This window comes from Portunus trituberculatus, chromosome 44 (genome assembly GCF_017591435.1).
Source record: "Portunus trituberculatus isolate SZX2019 chromosome 44, ASM1759143v1, whole genome shotgun sequence".
Lineage (NCBI taxonomy): Eukaryota > Metazoa > Arthropoda > Malacostraca > Decapoda > Portunidae > Portunus > Portunus trituberculatus.
The window spans coordinates 25,987,840-26,007,839 of NC_059298.1; the positions used below are offsets into that span (position 1 = coordinate 25,987,840).

At 45.5% G+C, this 20,000-nt stretch overlaps 1 protein-coding gene across 6 annotated transcripts in view; it reads left to right on the forward strand.

The window, feature by feature from the left end:
• The window catches only part of LOC123518577 (protein grainyhead-like), a 494,700-nt gene that overhangs the window by 457,746 nt on the left and 16,954 nt on the right, over window positions 1-20,000 (forward strand). For all 6 annotated transcript variants that reach the window (XM_045279450.1, XM_045279449.1, XM_045279454.1 and 3 more), the window contains 2 exons: window positions 4,261-4,372; window positions 15,882-15,976. In XM_045279450.1, coding sequence (XP_045135385.1) covers window positions 4,261-4,372; window positions 15,882-15,976 — 207 coding nt within the window. The remainder of the gene's footprint in view (window positions 1-4,260; window positions 4,373-15,881; window positions 15,977-20,000) is intronic.

Consider the following 20,000-nt stretch of genomic DNA (forward strand, 5'->3'; position numbering starts at 1 on the left):
AGCTTACCTGCCGCCTCGCCTTTGCTATGACGTAGTTTCATGATTAAGTCCCGCCTTGCCTGTGGTATTTTGACGCAGAGGTGATGTGTTTATGAAGCATCGCCTTAAGTCTATCTTGTCTCCCTCTGTGAATCTGTACACGTGTTGAGGTGTTCCCTGGATCGTGTTGGGCGAGGCAGGAGACGCGAATACGGCGGTGACGTTGCTGGGCGCGGCGGTTGATGATGAGAGAAAAAAAAAATTGCACACTGATATTCCTACACGCACCTCCCCCCAATCCTTCCCTCTCTCTTGTGCCTCCTCCTCCTCCTCCTCCTCCTCCTCCTCCTCCTCCTCCTCCTCCTCCTCCTCCTCTCACCGTCATCACCCTGTCTCTCCATGCCCTACTCTTTACCCCCACCTTCCATCCCCTCCCTCTTCCCGTAACCTATATCCACCTTTAGCCTCCCTCTATTTTTCTAAGACATGGCTGCCTCTCCCTCCCCCTTTCACTTCTCCTTTAAAGACACCCCCCTTTGCTCCCCGTCCTCCACCTCCTCGGGTCCTGGCCCCTGCCCCACCCCCAGCTGTCCCAACCTGTCTCATTGAGTGTATTTCAAAGGCTTCCAGATATTCATTTTATCTTTTATATTCATCAAGAATTGGGCCTTTGCAAGAGCCAGTGTGGTTCATCCTTGGCCTTACTCGTATAGGTGCTCGGCGTGCGGGCCCGCGAGCACGTTGTAGGTAGGCGGGGCGAAGCAGAAACAAGGCTGGCGAGGCTATAGCACCTGGCGTCCGTCTTCTACGTGCCTCTCTTATGCTTAATACACAGCGTCCGAAGCTGAGGATGTTGGCGGCTCGTTAAGGATCCAGTTAATGGGTTGGATGAAGGGCGCGGTCCTCGGCTGCATCCTCATCAAACTGCCTCTCCTGATCCCCGGGACGTGTGAGTCAAACTGGCGGTGGCAGGTGATGAGGGAAGGTTCTGGTGCATCAGTGTGGATTGGGTTTTCCTTCAGGTCTTGCGTCTGTTCGTTAGCAAGCTTAATCAACGTCTCGTATGCTTTTCTTTATGACGTATCTCCAGGTGAGGCGAGACACAAGGGGCGTATTCCGCTCTGACCTCCTTCTCCTCCTCCTCTTCCCCCTCCTCTCCTTTCTTCTCTCTGTGTGTTTGTCTGTCTGTCTTCCCTACGTTGTCTGGTTAGAGAGTGTCTTGTTTTCTCCCATCATCATCATATATTTCTCTCTCTCTCTCTCTCTCTCTCTCTCTCTCTCTCTCTCTCTCTCTCTCTCTCTCTCTCTCTCTCTCTCTCTCTCTCTCTCTCTCTCTCTCTCTCTCTCTCTCTCTCTCTCTCTCTCTCTCTCTCTCTCTCTCTCTCTCTCTCTCTCTCTCTCTCTCTCTCTCTCTCTCTCTCTCTCTCTCTCTCTCTCTCTCTCTCTCTCTCTCTCTCTCTCTCTCTCTCTCTCTCTCTCTCTCTCTCTCTCTCTCTCTCTCTCTCTCTCTCTCTCTCTCTCTCTCTCGAGTAAAACGTTAAGAGCAGGAGCACAGTCAAGTCCAGTAGCCCTAAACTATATTATGTAGCCTCATCTCCGCCCAGCCCCTCCTCCCTCCCTCCTCCTCCTTACCTAATCCCTTCCCACCAGCTTCCATATGCCTCCCCCTCCCATGCCTTCCATCCCATCCTTCTTATATCAGCCATTTATCCATCTCTTCCTCTCCCCTTCCCTTCCTCCTATGCCTCTTTCCTTCCTTACGCCTTCCAGTCCTACCTGAGTGTTTAGTTGATACTGATCTGTTGTAGGGTCGTTCTTCCTCACCTGCTCCCCACTGGTCACACCTTTCATGCTACTTAAATGGGGTATAGGTATGTTTCGAAGTTAGTTTATTGACAAAATGCTTACAGGGCCCGCCACGTGTAACTCTTTGATTTCTCGGAGTTTCTATTGTTTTTATTTTTTTTTTTGTGTGTGTGTGTTCGTATGTTATGTTGTTATATCTTAGTTTTCTCATAGGCAAGGTTTTTTTTTTATTTTCTCTCATTTTTTTTCTTTTTTCTATTTTCTTAACTGATATTAGTGTGTCGTTTTATGTTGCCAGGTTCTCTCTGCAGTCTTTCACTTTATAATCTCACCTTTTTTTTTCTCCTTCATTCCCTTTCCTTCTTGTCCTATCGTAGTTCTTTTCCTCCCTTTCCTTTCCCATTCTCCCGGTTCACCTTCTCTTCGCGCTCTTTTCCATCTCCTTCTGCTTTCCTCCTCCTCCTTCTCTTCCTCCTCCTCCTCCTCCTCCTCCTCCTCCTCCTCCTCCTCCTCCTCCTCCTCCTCCTCCTCCTCCTCCTCCCTGCCTCTCCTGTTCGTGGACCTAACAAGAGCTAATCCTCAGGTATGCAAGGTCCTACCGCCGCAGGATATTATTATTATTTTTTTTTTACCAATGCCATAGTGCGCCACTCTTATTCGGGTTTCAGATTTATTCGTGTGTGTGTGTGTGAGAGAGAGAGAGAGAGAGAGAGAGAGAGAGAGAGAGAGAGAGAGAGAGAGAGAGAGAATAATATAATGTGTTTACTCATGACCGTGCTGTTTACATATCTCATTTCTCCCGAATTTTCCGCTTCAAATCCACCTCACCTTCTGGAGCGCGGTCTGCTGTGGTTATCGAAGCGCCAGCGTTACTCCCATAGGTCAAGAGTAGAACACTTCTTCCTCGTCTTCTCCACGCAGGTGTTGGAGACAGTAGGCGGTTCTCGGGATGATAAATGTATGCTTCATTCGTGGTGAATAATGTTTTGATTTGGTTTTGCTCAATGACTTTTCTTTTTCAATTGTTAGGTTTTCCAGAACAGATATTTTCCACTTTTTTTTGTCTCCAGTGTTCATGAATGTTTGGACAATGCGGCAGTCCCTGTACAATGACATGTTGATCTCTAAAAGACCCCATATAAGGTTTCACGGTGTATAATTTGAAAGTATTCCATTGACAGGAAGTTTTATATATATTACCGCACCCAGTCCTAGGAAGACAAGCACTTGAGGATGATAAGGAAGCAAATGAGAGGTTTCCACCCTGACGCTCCTCCCCTCGTCCTCGTCACCGCTGCTCGTGATGCAACTACGACTTTGCATCGCAGTGATGGCGATGAATTACCAGCAATTTAAAGAACTAATGAGACAGTATTCTCAGAAGCATCGGAGTGGCCCAGACTCCCTGTAGCTCCAGGAGAAGGGAGGAGCGAATATAATTTGCTCTATCTTGGGTTTTTATTCATGTATGATAATTTGGGTGATTCAGTCATGTGGTAGTCAAGGAGAAATTGATGGTTCTCACACATGGGAGACGAACAGTGGTCGTTAAGGATCATAAGATTGCCTCAACACAACTTGTAGATGGAGAGGGAGGGAGGGAGAGAGAAAGAATGCATCTGTTCGGCAGCCGTGTGACACAAACAACAAGAGATCCGTCACCTAGACTCCCTCGGGCGGTGGTAGAATTAGTGAAGAAAAATGGCCAGTCTTGCCCCAAGCCGCTGCATGTCATAGTAGGACGAGGCGACCCAGAAGCAGTTGCAGATAGAGCTGCTGGCATCATGTGTATTCGCGATAGTGTTGCCTCTTGCGAAATTAAAAGAGTTCCTTGGGGCATTGTAACTTGTGCCCTCAATCCAGAACAGCCCCTGAGGCGGGACTCTCTCTTTGATGCAAAAGAAAACACTGAACATTAATCACTGTCGATAATTGGATCAAATGTTTGGATTCGTAACAGATACAGTGGATGGAGAAAGACGGAGAGGAAAATATAAAAAGGAGGAAATATAATTGTAAATACTGAGAATAAATTGAACTACGTGTCTGTACAAAACACGAGTGATGAAAACAAATTTGTATGGAGCAAAAAGAGTAAAAATAGCATTGAAAGCAGCGGGTGAGTCATTACAAGGAGGCAGACTCGACCACCTGCCAAGCTTCGTACTCACACTTACTCCCGCGTTAACAAGGGGCGGGAAATTGACTTTTTTTTCACACCTTCGTTGATTACCAGCGAGCCATAAGCAGCGGACGCCCCTGTACGCACGTGGTACTTTCTCCAGTCCGGTGGAGCATTCATTTATATTACGGAGGCAAGCATCATCCTCTTTCTATTTTTAATGTGTTTTTTTTCATCAAGCAGATTTAATTGAAGGCATCTAGGCTTTATCAGCTTTCTCTCTCTTCGTTGCCAAAGATACCAGATTCCCCCTGGAGTTATACACACTTTCACTGGCTTTCTCTCCGTTGCAGTCCATGGTGATGCTGGTGTTCCGGGAGGAGAAGACACAGGAGGACGAGATCAAGGCCTGGCAGTTTTGGCACAGTCGGCAGCACTCGGTCAAGCAGCGCATCCTTGACGTCGGTAGGTCACGATTCTAATGTTTTGCCTTCTTTTCTTTCTTCTTTCTCCTGTTTAGATAATGTTTTTTTCTCATCTTTCTTTTTCTTTTCTTGTTCCTTTTTCTGTTTTAGATAATATTTTATCTTTACTATTTTTTTATTTTCTTTCTCTTTCTTCTTCTGTTTCATCTTCTGTTTCTTCTTTTCAGTTTCACCTCTTTTTTTCTCCGTATCTCTTTTCCCATTGTTCAACCTTATCCTCATCCTATACTTTCTTTTACTCCATTTTTGTAAGTTTTATCATCCTCCCTCTCTTGCCGTTATGTTGTCTCCAATGCCATTTACTTTTTCCACTAACACAGCCTTTCTTTTCTCTTTGCCTCCTCCTCCTCCTCCTGCTCCTCCTCCTCTCACTCTTTTGAGATTTACACATCCTCAAGGATTCCATATGTCAAGTAAATTTCATTCCTCTGTTAGCTGGTAAGTAAAATTGGAGTGACACCTGAGGGGAAGTATAAGAGTGGTAGCCTTGAAGTGTTGAAGATGTCTATGATAGGGGGCGTGAGAGCATAAACCACCCCATGACAGGAGGTATTACATCATACAGCCAAGTATCTCATGCAGACACAGCAGCGCCCGCTCCTCAACCTTAGCAATCTCGACCACTCATCTTTAAAGGTGGTCGTAGATGGTGCTTCTTAACGGTCAAGGAAACTTTTTTTTTTCATTAATCCTTTGCACATGCATAGGTTTCTTCAATAGGAACGCGTCTTTTCATTAGCTTGGAACTAGCCACGCTTTCTTCCTCTAAAGAAAGATGAGTTCACTCCTTGCCGAGGACGAGCTGCCCAGGGATGAATGAATGCTTACTATGAGGAGAGAGTCAAAGAGACAGATTGAAAGGAAATGGGGAAAAAAAGCGGCCTCAGACAGGTCATTCCTGCCCGGCGCTGCCCAGGGCGTCGTGCTGCTCAGAGATGGCAGACAGCATGTGTCAGTCGACATTTCTGGCAGCCGCCTCACCCAGGGTACCGGACTGGGGAAGGGGAGGGCACCGTCCCTGCCCTCCCTCTACTCCCCCTCGGCGGCCTCAGGGATCAGATCGTATTCCCAGTTTCTGGGTGACGTTGCTCTTTTCAAGGTCAATGCGCGGCGTCATCATTGCCTGAAATTTGTACCTGAAACGATGTAATCTGTATATTTTTCCTGAGTTATTTTAGACCTCATCTAGAAGAAGAAAATTGTCCTGCTTGGACTAGAAATACCCCGCGGTTTGAAGAAAGTTAGTGTACTCATTTATACATCTCTCTCTCTCTCTCTCTCTCTCTCTCTCTCTCTCTCTCTCTCTCTCTCTCTCTCTCTCTCTCTCTCTCTCTCTCTCTCTCTCTCTCTCTCTCTCTCTCTCTCTCTCTCTCTCTCTCTCTCTCTCTCTCTCACACACACACACACACACACACACACACACACACACACACACACACACACACACACACACACACACACACACACTAGCAAACATATATATATATATATATATATATATATATATATATATATATATATATATATATATATATATATATATATATATATATATATATATATATATATATATGGCGTTACACTCTTTCTTTGGCGAAATTCACATTTTCTCCTGAGAGATATCTGACCCCACAATAATTGTTACCGAGAGCCACCTTTACCTGTCCCGCCTCCACCTCTGCCGTGCCCATCACCACAATCACCACCATCACCAACATATCACCAGGAATCACCACCGCAGAATTTAATGTCAAGTCACAAGTAAGAAAAAAAAATCGATCGTTCAAGAATTTCTCCCTAATCATTGTAGACCAAAAAGACAGTGACAAGCTGCCCTGCTGATGTAATGTGTCAGTGACCACTTTCTCTCTGATCACGCTCCTCAACACACCTGTGCATCGCCTTCTTCGGGTGTACATACTCATGGGAAGTGTGTGTGTGTGTGTGTGTGTGTGTGTGTGTGTGTGTGTGTGTGTGCACACACACACACACACACACACACACACACACACACACACACACACACACACACACACACACACAACTTCTGCGTGATAGCTGCTACCGTATTTTGCACTATAATTAAGTCTACTATTATTTTATTTTAAGTTTGTAACATAACCAGATTTATTTTTTGTCTCTTATATTGCCAATTTTCAAACCAGATTTAGGGAAACAGTACTATAAAAAAAAAACTACCATCTAGTCTTGTTCATGCAGGAAGGGATGGAAGTCTGCAATGGTTTTCCTGCTGAGGTCGTTCTTATGGTTATCGACGAAACTGCAAGTGGCAGAGGCAAGGTAGAGAGTGGCGGCAGAGGTCTCGCTGCAGCTTCATTTCCACCTCAGCCTTGGGCCAATCGATTACCAGCCTGTCTCAAGTTATATATTTATTATTCTTATATGAAAATTTAGTTTCACTGGTGTTTCTCGCACCTTGCCGAGCTACGCGCTGCTCCCCATTAGTCAGTATCTAGCTGTTCTCATAAGAATCCCACATTTGTACATAGAAAACCTTGGCTGTTACATAGACGAGACTTTCTTTCAACAACGTTTGCCACGAAGCTTCAGTTAAGACTCGTTATGGTTTCCCACGATATAGAGAGTCGGATAGAGAGCAATTTCCCTCCCACTAGCTCCTCCTCCCACTCAGACCCGAGGGCAGCTCATGACTTTCAGCTGGCTATTTCACTCCACAGAAGCCTTTGTCATTTGGTAGGGAAAAAACACAGAATTGCATTATACTCGTATAGATACGATTTGGATCAGCATGTTAGCAACTATCCTTTAGTTTCTTGTGTGTTTCTTACTGCCTTACATTCTCATTCCTTTAAGTCATCCCCGCCTTTCTCCTTTTGCTTATTAACTTTATCATTGTTCCTTTCCTCAGTGTATGTATGTACATAATTTTTTTTTTTTTTTTTTTTTTTATAACCGTCCACTCAGTGCTCATTTCTTTCTGTGTTCACATTTCTTTCATATGTATTTTTTTTTCTCTCTTCCTTTTCCATCTCCATTTTCCCACGCTTTCATGTCCAATGGTATAATTTTTTTTTCTGCATCAGAAACTCAGATATTTCCTGGCAATTATAGTTTTCCCTTTGAAACAACTCGTATTATCGTTTTCTACCGTGCGAGGAGCATAGGGGAGACGGAAGACGGTGGTGTAAATTCGTGCATCGCCTGAGAAAAGATCGGCAGTTAAAAAGATTTGGACTGCTCCGTAATAGTTGGAAAGGAAGAGAACAAAGCCAGATTATTTGAGGATAGGAAATACAGTTTTCCACACGAATATGGAGAAAAAGAAAGGGAGTGAGCGAGAAAGAATAGAAGCGTGCACATCATTAGTCGTAAAGAAACTAAAAAAAACGCTTTGAAGGAAGCCAATACACACATACACAAAAAAATAAAATGAAAACGTGCAATTATAATACCCCATGAGAAGCTTCAGGGGAATCTCAGCACATTTCCTTATCTTTCCCGCTTCGTCTCAAGTCTCGCAACGGGGTCGAGGTATGAGATAGTAACCGGACTGTGACCAGAGGCGATGGAGCGAAGAGTTAAAGACGAATTACACCACCGTCAAGTTGTAATTCAGATATTCTTCATACGTGATTTTCATCTCTTCGTCAGTCAACACATTGCTTATCTGAGTATTAGCTGCGGGAAAGTCAATGATGAAAAGAGAGTGGGAAAGCATTCTGGAATACACGAGGCATTGATTGACTGACAGACTATTGAACTGACAGATAGGTTGAATTTTGATGCAGCAGCAGCATGGTCATATATCACTACATGGTGCTGGAAACCCACAGACATCAACGGACAAAGCCAGACAGTCACTCAGAGGAGGTAGCGTTGGCAACCACACTTCAAGTCTCGCCACCACAGAAATTGCATAAAGAAAGCTTATCTCTATTAACTGCTATAAACTTTCCCTTGTAATCATCAGACTACAGCTGCTGGAGTGGCCGTGAATATCATAAAAAGTGATTAAGCGGGTCATTTATTTTCCCATGCGGTTGAAACTATCCGTCACTCATTACTGCCTTGCTTCCCTTCCCTCTGTCATTTTGATGAATGTGCATTTCCGTGAGTTTGCTGGAAAACATGCTTCTTTTCATATATATAATAATTTCAGCCACTTCCACCTCACTACCTCATTAGATATACAGATTGTGCTCCTCCTCCACCTCATGCTCATGTTGTTCTTTCCTTCCTTTCGTTCGTCGTCGTACTCATCCTCGTTGGAATTCTTGGCGTTACTGTCAATGGCATACTGTTTTATCTCTAACAACATGCAAAAGAAGTATATTCTATCCTGTAGCAAGTGTAGTTGAAGCTTTGCAGCTGTAACGTAGAGAGAAATTAATAATTTTTGCGTCTTTATCTGACCAAGAAGTCGTGTTGCTGTGTGGTCTGGTCACTCACGTATCCGCTTCCCTCGGCCCAGCACTTTCCCCCCTTAACCCATCATTTACATCCATTATCTCGTCACCATACATTCCCAAGAGCTGAGGTGGGCGGCCCCGGGTTTGCCATCCATCCTCCTGCTGCGGACTAAGGGGACGGGGAGCTCCTCTGTGTGACACGCAGAAGGCGATCGGGTGAAAGGATGAGTTTTTATTTTTTTTCCTCGTTCAGTGGAATGACAGTTATTGCTCCACATAGTCGAGAGTTTCGGTCCTGAACACCTTCATAAAGAGATTACGTTAATCATCAGGTGCCAAGCACGCCCGCCTTAGTTACCTTTGCACAGACATATTGCAGACCGTTTTAAGGTCGTAAACATGACGCATCACGATGATAGATGAGCACTGCACACACACACACACACACACACACACACACACACACACACACACACACACACACACACACACACACACACACACACACACACACACACACACTTTCCATGCAGTAGATACCTGTCGTGTTCTTGCTGAAATGCATAAATCTAAAAAGGATTTTCCTAACTGCGTGAGGTTTCCCCCCTGGTAATAAGCCTAGCCCGGAAGGACTGGACTGTAAGGAGCGGAAGCGGAATTTCTAGACAAATGAAAACCTTTCTTGATAACTTGGCAGTCAGTTTAGTAGTAACAAAATTAAGTATTTGCATCGTGAACAGCCATTACCACGAGTACCAGCCTTCACGACCACCGGAGAAGACGGCCCGCCACCCGCAGGCTGTGTGTCGGCCGCTCACTGGAGTGTGCTGCGAGGCGGCCTGAGTGAGTTGTCCATGCCCCTTCGAGGGACGCGAGGCGGAGCGCAGATTTCATATTTCTTTGTGCATCCCTCAGGCTTCAATGGAAATATTTATTGATTTTTTTTCTATAAGCTTTTGTGATACGTTTTGTTTGCTTCGGAATATAGTAAACAAGTCATAAACTATATTGTTTGGTGGTCAAGGCATACCTTTAGAATATCGTATGAGTAGAAATATATGTTTAGCTGTCGGCGTGTGTCCCCGCCTCGCTGCGGGACCCTGACACCGGAACATGAGAGCATCCCAGCACAGGCCGCACTGGGACGTCCTGAATAACCTGCCGCTGCCCCTGACAACATTTACATGCCGTGTACATACATCCTGAAGCTTGCTCCACCATCCCCATAAACCCATCACTCCGCGCTCCCCCTCATTAGGAACCAACATAAGGCAACAGTAGGGCATTCCCCTGTACGAAACAGATTGAGAACTACAGGAGACCTCACGGGAGGGTGCGGCCGGCAGCCTGGGCTCTCCCTTCCCCATGGGGCACAGCCAGCAAAATGTGTATAATTACTATTGAGTGGCCCTCTTACCTGCACGCATCTCCACCGTCTGTATAGAAGATTCCGAGGCAGATTAAACCGCAAATTGGTACTCTGGTTCCTTGATTGGTATTTATACTTGAGTGGTGGTGTGCAGGGAATTGTTCCTCCCTCTCAGAATGCCGGACACTATAATGTCCGCGGTTTAATGTCGGAGTTTTAGAGAGACACTTACCATCAACTAATTTTTTCCTCCTACTCATCTAAATGTTCCTTTTCTCCCTCACTTTTATTCATTCGTATATTTATTTTTATTTTTTGTCTGAATGATATTACTTGACATCAAAAGGGAAAAATTTGCGTTTCTTTATGATGGTTGTTTATTGGTTTTCTTATCATGTTTTGCATAAATATAAAGAATTAGAGACAATCATCAAGGGGGAGGAGAGAGAGAGAGAGAGAGAGAGAGAGAGAGAGGAGAGGAGAGGAGAGGAGAGGAGAGGAGAGAGGGTCAGTTTTTCGTACCGGCAGAAGAGTTCAGTGTGTGTGCCTCAGAAGCTTCCTTAAGTCAAGTCACCGTCTTGATTTATGGATGTATAGCTTTTCTGAAGCGGTCGTGAAGACTCGCTGACGCTTGGCCACTTCCTCAGCACAGACACACAGGAGTTGTCCTGTAAAGGGAGATGGTGCATTATCTTGAATGAATAGATTGCTGATTTGCTTGTTCGCAAAAACTGCTACTTAAAGCCCCCTTATATAGTTCTGGAGGATGTGGGTACAGTGTGGGTGCTACTACACCGCACCGAAACAAGGAAGGACTGCCGTCAGCAATGCCACAAACACCCCAACCACCAGATTAGATACACTGCAGCTGTAAAAGAGAAACACCCGCACCACCTGCTGACATAGAAGTCTATTAATGTTCTTACAACTAAATGTACTCCAGGGATGCCATATGTTTCATGAGGTTATTTTTCACAGGATTTGAAAAGTTCTTCAAAGCTTCTAAATTATTTTCTTCTTGAATAAGAGAAGACTTGTGCGTAGTAGACCGACCCGTGTGTGCTTGGGAGCTTGTGAAGAAGGCCTATAGGCGATGTGCCAGAGCCTGCGGTCCCTTTCCTCCCCACAACACCTTAAGAGGCCGACAAGCAGCCCTCACTCCGCCGCTGCCCCAGGCGACCGTGCAAGATACCATCATCCGCCATCAGCACGGCCTAGCCCTGCCCTCTCCCTGGCGTTATAGCTCACCTATGCATCTCTGCCCTGCTGCAGAGGCTATGATGGGGCTGTGGCTCTTGATTTCCTTGTTGTTATTGTCGTTAATTGTTGTTGTTGTAGCTGTGACGAAGTCATGAACTTCAGAATTCGAACACATTTTGAGAGGTCATGTTTTCCTGGAGAGTATGAGTGACAATTAGTAGTGTTCTGATAGTAGAACATCAATTATCAGTTTTTAACGTACAATTGTGTGGAACGTAAGAAAGACAAGACACAAAATGTCTATTCATTCTCTTTTATTAAAGCAAAAAAAGAGATAAGATACCTCGTGCTTGCCGATAATTTTCGTGTTGAGAAGTTAACAGGGCGAAACTAAATCCAGGGTTTAATATGTAGTGACGAGCGTCGCTCTTTGTGTGGGTGGCGTGTGAACCGTTAAAACAGCAGCGGCCACGCAGGTGAAGTGCATTCTTGGTGCACAGGCCAGTGACTTCTGCGGTGTTTTGTGTCTCGCTGAGTGCCGCGATCAGAAATTAATTGGGGCCAGGAAGTAAAACCTTATGTATAACACAGATAACATGAGCACCTACCGTCACCTGTTATGTCTGATGAAGCACCGTCGCCATTGTCTTATTTGTCGCGATGGCTCTCAATCTGACAACTGCCACGCAAGCGAACGGCTCCCAATTACACTTTTAATTACTGGACGGATGTTGTAATGAGCAGCCCCGGGCCACGCTGATACGTCTTAATGCCTGCTAAGAAACTGTGTGACGCTAATATGAATGAAGCTTCATGGTCCACTAAGAAGCACCGAACCACCACCTTCTTGTGAACACAATGGCGGAAGAAGACGTTTGCTTGAAGAAACTCCTGGTGGTGGCGACGGCGACGATGGTGGTGGTGGTGGTGCTGCTGGTGGTGTTGATGCTGCTGGTGGTGCTGGTGGTGATGCCGTTGAATATATAATGGTAATTTAACATTTTAACGAAGATGATGACATAAAAAATAACACTCCTCGTTATATGATAAATTCTAATACCTCTGCAAGATATTATGATTTTATTTTACATCATTAACGGCCACTTTACGGAACTATGATAATTATAATAGAGTGAACATGTTGGCAGGAAAAAAAAAAACAATATCGGTCTGACGAGAAATAAAATAAACGCCAAAATAATGAGAATATTTGATGTTGAGGAACACGAGAGAAGGAAAATATGACGACAGGAAAGTCACGCCAGAGGTTGATAGGAAGGGAGGTTAAGAGGGAGAAAGTGTGACCGGATTCGAGAGGGATGGGACGGGGTGCACGGAAGGGTGTAAGGGTCCTTAGTGCAGTGACGGGAAGTGGGAAGAGTTGAATGTAACCAGGTAATGAGGGGAGGAAGATGAGGCGGGGAGCGTAGATAATGTGGTCGTGTAGCAAAGATTCTCTGGTAACTCTCTGGGGAGGTAAAGAACTTGAGAACACCACCCGGGCATGCTGTGGGTAAGAAGGGAAGAGGAGAACAACGATGCTACAACTGTCAAGGCTCGCTACGTATATTTTACAAAGAAATTATACCGAGGGAAGCTCTCTGGCAAGAGAGTCTTAAGGAAAACTATTGCAGCCATGCATGAACCACTGAGAAAAACTTGTCTGTGGAAGTTAGCGAAGTTGGGCCATCATGAGAAGAAATATCATCAAGGAAGAATAGAGGGACTCTGTGTGTGTGTGTGTGTGTGTGTGTGTGTGTGTGTGTGTGTGTGTGTGTGTGTGTGTGTGTGTGTGTGTGTGTGTGTGTGAGTGAGTGCGTGTGTGCGTGTGTAGACGTGGTAGACGTGCCCAAGCGAAAACTGGAAAATTATAGAAAGAGGAGTGAGGGAAGAAGGCATTTCCCGCTGGAGTAAACGGAGGAGTTCTTGCACGGTGTAATATCAGCTCGGTAGCGCCCACGGCACCCAATTTACTCCCACTTCTTCTAGAAACCTTGATGGGTGTTACCGCTCGGCCGCTGCACAACTCGAGGCGTCTAGGAAAGAACAGTGTGCTCCGATGAATCCTAACACGTGAATAAGCACTCGGGTAGCTCTGTAATTTGGTTGTGTTTCATCTAGCACTAAGATAACATCAGTGGATTATTCTTATTCAGAGATTTCAATGATCCGTTAGGTAGTTAACTCAGAGGCACTGGAAAGACATGTAAGAAAGAGAGAGAGAGAGAGAGAGAGAGAGAAGGGTGAGGGGGAAAAACAATATGGAGGGAAGACCAAATTTAATCTTTTCCATCATGTTCATCTCCACTTTCCCCTCACACCACAACTTGTCTCCCAAACACACACACACACACACACACACACACACACACACACACACACACACACACACACACACACACCACTTTCTCCTCCTCCTCAGCATCACCACCACCACCACAATGATACCTTGCTTCTGTTCTATGTATGTGCGGTGTTGCAGTATCTTATTAGAGCGCGTTGTTAAGTGATGCGGAGTGTGAGGAGCCTGCGGTTGTTGGGTTGGGTAAGCGTGTGTGCCTTCAGTGAGGAGTTGAAGTGCCTGCGATAATGAGAATGTTGGAGCCGTAATGGTGCGGGATCCAGCTGCGATGCTCCGCCGAAACGAGAGGTTCTTACGTGTAATAAGTGAAATTAAAAGCTGTTCATCGTATCGAAGTGAGTGCTTGTCATTTATTGGAGGTGTTAACAGTAATGAAAGGAGACCTGGCTGGCTGGCTGGCTGGCTGGCTGGCTGGCTGGCTGAGAGAGAGAGAGAGAGAGAGAGAGAGAGAGAGAGAGAGAGAGAGAGAGAGAGAGTTACCTATAAGGGAAAAATCAATTCATTGGAAAATGTAAAAGGAACATTGATATAAAAGAAGAAAGCCGATATCTAATTTCGTTAAGAACCTGACAAAAAAAGCAGTTAGGTAGGCCGGGTGTGAATATAACATAAGACTGCATTTTTGGTTTCAATTAGAGAGAGAGAGAGAGAGAGAGAGAGAGAGAGAGAGAAATATCAAAATCCCAATCAGGAAAAATCATGCAATTATTTCTGAAACATAGTGGCATCTGCTTTCTCAGTTACTTACCAAGCCTCTAAAAGGTGTTACTCCCTCCCTCCCGTCCCTTCCTCCGCCAGGTGGTCACTCTTCCCTGCCAGGCATTTTCCCAGGTGGTAACTCCTGCTGTAGCTCCTTCGTCTACACTTATTGCTTCCTGTATCTTCTCTTTCATTATCCGCGCTATTATCGCTGTTTCTGCACTCTTCCTCCCTCCCTCCATCTCCATTACTGTCGCTGAGATAACTCCCCTTACCATAATCACACACACTAACCCCTCCCCGCCTCCCCAGTCACCATTACAGCCATCACTGTCATCCCTACCGCCGCTACTCCCGCGTGATTGCCGCTGTCGATGTGTATAGTGAGGTCTCTTACTCCTATTACTCTTATTATCACCAGAGTGAGATTATTTATTATGACAATGTTATCAGTAAGTATTACCCACCCACACATACACACACACAAACGTACACACGCACACACACACACACACACACACACACACACACACACACACACACACACACACACACACGTCCGGTAGCTCAGTGGTTAGAGCGCTGCCTTCACAAGCCAGAGGACAGGGGTTCGATTCCCCGGCCGGGGGGAGATATTTGGGTGTGTCTCCTTTCACGTGTAGCCCCTGTTCACCTAGCAGTGAGTAGGTACGGGATGTAAATCGAGGAGTTGTGACCTTGTTGTCCCGGTGCGTGGTGTGTACCTGGTCTCAGGCCTATCCGAAGATCGGAAATAATGAGTTCTGAGCTCGTTCCGTAGGGTAACGTCTGGCTGTCTCGTCAGAGACTGCAGCAGATCAAACAGTGAAACACACACACACACATACACGCAGACGTACAGACACATTAACGCTCTCTCTCTCTCTCTCTCTCTCTCTCTCTCTCAAACCGTTAGCTCAAAAAATCCCAAGTTACATTCCTGAGTAAAAAATTTCCCCACCCACAATAATCACAACTGTCGTGGCCTCAGCTCGGTCGCCACCTCCCCCGCCACACCAGGTCTTGTCTGGCCCGCCTCGCTTCCCCTGCCTGGTCTCTCTTCACCTCACATTCACACGTGTGCCTCTCTGAACACCTGCCATGTTAATAATTGTTTTCGTAGTCACTCTTCCCTAAAGTTCATCATTGTAGCAGAGTTTCCCGTATCTTTTTTTCTTTCTTTAGTGTTTTTTTCTTTTTTTCTTTTTTCTTTTTTGTCTCTTTCTCTCAAACACAGCGGGCGATTTGGTTTTCTCCATGAAGCCCAACTGACCTGATTACTGTTCTCGGCTGGCGATGTTGGCGATAAATTAATTTTTATGTCAGATAATAAGCAGGTGATACATGCAGTAGTTTTGGACGCTCCTTTACTCTGTATTTGTTTATGACACTTAATTAGCACGTCGCTGCATCCTCATTGCTCCGGCTCACTTGTTCCCATCCTCCACAGACACCAAGAACAGCGTGGGTCTGATCGGCTGCATAGAGGAGATCGCCCATAACGCCATCGTCGTCTACTGGAACCCACTGGAGGCAGGAGCTAAGGTAAGGGACCTCTGTGTTTGTGTCTGTCTCTCTGTCTGTCTGTCTGTCTACCTGCCTGCCTGCCTGCCTGCCTGTCTGCCTGCCTGTCTGTCTGTCTGTCTGACTGTCTGTCTATCTGTGTGTATGCATGTGTGTTTGATCGTCAGTTGCACCGTCCCAGAGAGAGCTTAGCCTTTTTTATAGTCCGATCTATGAAAAATGTTTAGTTTTCACACACTACTCTCTCCTTCGTCTTGCTTAAGGAGAATGTCAAACGCTCGTGTGTGTGTGTGTGTGTGTGTGTGTGTGTGTGTGTGTGTGTGTGTTGTGTGTGTGATCACAAAGGCGCCACGCTGCCATACACGTCCTGCACAATCAGTTAACTCGCACCAAGCCTGGCAAAGGCGCTGGTTCTGACGCTATCGCTGGCAGCAGGCGAGGCGGCACTCCTTACTCCCCAGTGGCGTGTCAGCAGGGTGGTGTGAGGAGCATGCGTGCGTGTTGCGTTCCTCCTCGCCCTCACAACACCTACCTCGTCCTGCACCTTCTGGTCTGCTCATTCCTCACTACTTTGGCCAACACGCATGGGAGCTGTTTTACCAATATCGCATTTTATACGTGCAATTCATATACTTTCAAATTCGCTACTGTTCAAATAATTCTTCCTCAGACATCAATATCTGTATCGAGACTATTTTTTCTTAGATTACTCCCTGTTATCTCACAGTAATTAACGGCCTGACACACCGACGCGACTCCTAACTTTCTATATAAGAAAATATTAGCAATCTTATACGTCCATGATTAGCTTGGGGAAGAAAGCACCGCATAGCCAGCATGAACCGTAGTCACATTCCTGCCACTGATAATCTTCCAACATCAATCCCAGTCACCGATTCTTTAGCATTACCACTCGGTCTTCCTACGAGCCTGCGGGACTTACCGAGGCCGCTGACCCCACTCCAGCAAGCCTCCGCCATAGCCCCATAACCCGTGGAGAGCCTGGACGCCCTGTATGGGAGACCAGTGGACGAGCTCTTCACAATACAGCCTCTCCATTAACAGCTCAATATTATGACCGAGGGAGGCGCGGCGGCGTGGAGGCTCCGGCGGGTGTACGGAGGGGTAGGTGCTTCTCGCGCGTCGTAAAACTTCAGTCTATCAATAGTCTTGAATTTTATGATAGTTCCGCGCCGTCTGCCTCTTCCTCTACCTCGGCCGGCCTAGAGGAAGCCTACTGGTGACTCCTCTCTCTCTCTCTCTCTCTCTCTCTCTCTCTCTCTCTCTCTCTCTTTCTCTCTCTCTCTCTCTCTCTCTCTCTCTCTCTCTCTCTCTCTCTCTCTCTCTCTCTCTCTCTCTCTCTCTCTCTCTCTCTCTCTCTCTCTCTCTCTCTCTCTCTCTCTCTCTCTCTCTCTCTCTCTCTCTCTCTCTCTCTCTCTCTCTCTCTCTCTCTCTCTCTCTTCTTCTTCTCTTCTTCTTCTTCTTCTTCTTCTTCTTCTTCTTCTTCTTCTTCTTCTTCTTCTTCTTCTTCTTCTTCTTCTTCTTCTTCTTCTTCTTCTTCTTCTTCTTCTTCTTCTTCTTCTTCTTCTTCTTCTTCTTCTTCTTCTTCTTCTTCTTCTTCTTCTTCTTCTTCTTCTCCTAGTCGTCGTCGTTTTTCTCCTCCTTCTTCAGCTCTTCCTCCTCCTCCTCCTCCCGCCTCCCCTCCTCCTCCTCCTCCTCCTCCTCCTCCTCCTCCTCCTCCTTGCTGAAAGACCTCTACTTTTGCCTTATCAACATCGCCAGGTAAACATTCCATTTCTTCTGTCTCGACTCATCATCACTTCTCTCCCAACACTCGCCATCGCCTTTCCTTGTCACTGGTCTCACTGCTACCGGGTGTTATCGCCGGTGTAATTCACCTGTCATGACTGTCACAGGGCAAGAGAATAACTGTCGGTGTATGTTATGCTCGCCTCCTCACCTTTATCGCACCATATCTAGATTTCCAAGTCTCTCTTCTTTGTCTTTAAACCCTTCAGTACCATGACGCTTTTCTATGTTCATTATGGTAACTATTTGGTGGTTTTATACAGCTTTAGAAACTTATAAGGGGGAATTAGAATAATGAAGACTGTGGCCATTAATCTTCTGACCTTTATAGACCCTTGCTAATGTCAATAAAATGGTTTAATCGTACACAAATCTCAAAGGTAAAAATGTGTCCCAGTAGTGAAGGGGTTAAGCCTCTCTTGCTAGCTACTCGAGACAAATTATTATTATTATCAATATTAGCATTATTATCAGCGCTGTGAGGAGCGATGTAAAGGCCGAGGGACGCCATGAGGAGAGGAGAAAACTAAAGACACTGTAAAGCAAAGACATGAGTTGAAAGTAGAAGAAAAAAAAGTATTGAATAGATTAGAAGACCTACAGGCGTATGGAGTAAGTGTGCAAACTGGAAAAGAATACAATAGAGAATGAAGAAGCAAAAACAAAAGGCGGAGAGAAGAAAAATAAATGGTGAGCAGTGAGAATAACCCAAAGGCGGAACAAACAGGCACGAGTGGTGAGCCAATTTAAAAGGAGGAAAAAAAAAGTAATGAGTACAAAGAAATACAGGAACATTCAAGTTAATCTCCTTTCTTTGCCATACACTGAACCAGATTGATTTTATTCTCACTTCATCGAGAGTAACCACCAACAGACCAACACACATGCAGGCACCCACCGCACCCACTCTCAGTAACACCACGACCACCACCACCACCACCACCACCACCACACACATCGCCCGGGATACACATAAAGAGCTACCGGGACTAGCGTGGCATAAAAGACAGAGGTGCTAAAAACTTCCACTAAAATAAGACCCGATTTATGGAGACGTCTCTTTTTTTTTTTTTTATCATCCATTTCACTGATTACTATTCAATTAGGTAGGAGAAGGTTGCATAGCTATTTCCTTCTCGCTAATGGTACTCCTATGATGATCAACCTCTTCGTCTCATACTGGCAAACATTTGATTCAGAAAGGTCCACTCGTGCCATGTCTTCCCCTTGGACTTTGGTTTTGACGCTGTTGTGTGTCCCGCTGCCTGAAGTCTGAGTGTGACTTTGATGGCGTGATTGTTTGTAGATCTTGCGACAGTATTGCAAGCTGTGAGTGTATGTGATGGAGAGAGAGAGAGAGAGAGAGAGAGAGAGAGAGAGAGTTGTATTTCTAAAGTTATTGAATAGCAAATGAAATAGAGGAGCAAAAGAGAGAAAAATAGAAGCAAAATCAGAGTCAGAGAGGAAAAAGAGAGAGAGAGAGAGAGAGAGAGAGAGAGCCTTCCACAAGCACCATAACCACTTGCACCACCACCACCACCACCACCACCACCTCAGCGCTTCTCTCCTGGGGGGTCTGGTCGCTCCGTGATGCGCTGTCTTGATAAATGTGATGAGGACTTGATTAATGCTTCCTAATGCTTATTATTGCATCAGAGGATTAGCATTTACATCATACATCACCGTGTTTTATGGCGTTGTATTACTTTTGCTTGGGTTCTTATTCATTTTATCTATTCACTCATTTATTTTCTTTTTCTTTTTTCAAGCGTCACAAGAAATAAAACGAAAATGTTGATCCGTCTGGTTTCTCGTCTCGTTGCTATAACCTCATCATTGCATCCAGGTGTGACGACATCATTACATACTAACCCCACCCACACACCTGGCAGTTAGTCACCCGTGTGCTGTGTGGTGTGATGTGAAGCTCGTCAATCATACTCACCACACACACACACACACACACACACACACACACACACACACACACACACACACACACACACACACACACACACACACACACACAAACACTTGCTACTTACTTCCTTCCTTCCAACTCCCCAATAGACACATCTCTCATTTCCACACCTGCATATTCTCCTTACGTGTCCTCATTGACAACTTCTACCCTTAATTGTAATCCCTTTGGCTCATCATCACCTGCGTTGTCCGTAGAAATTATACATACCCACGCTTGCCATCTTTTGCCTTCTCTGTTCTCTGTTTTTTTTTT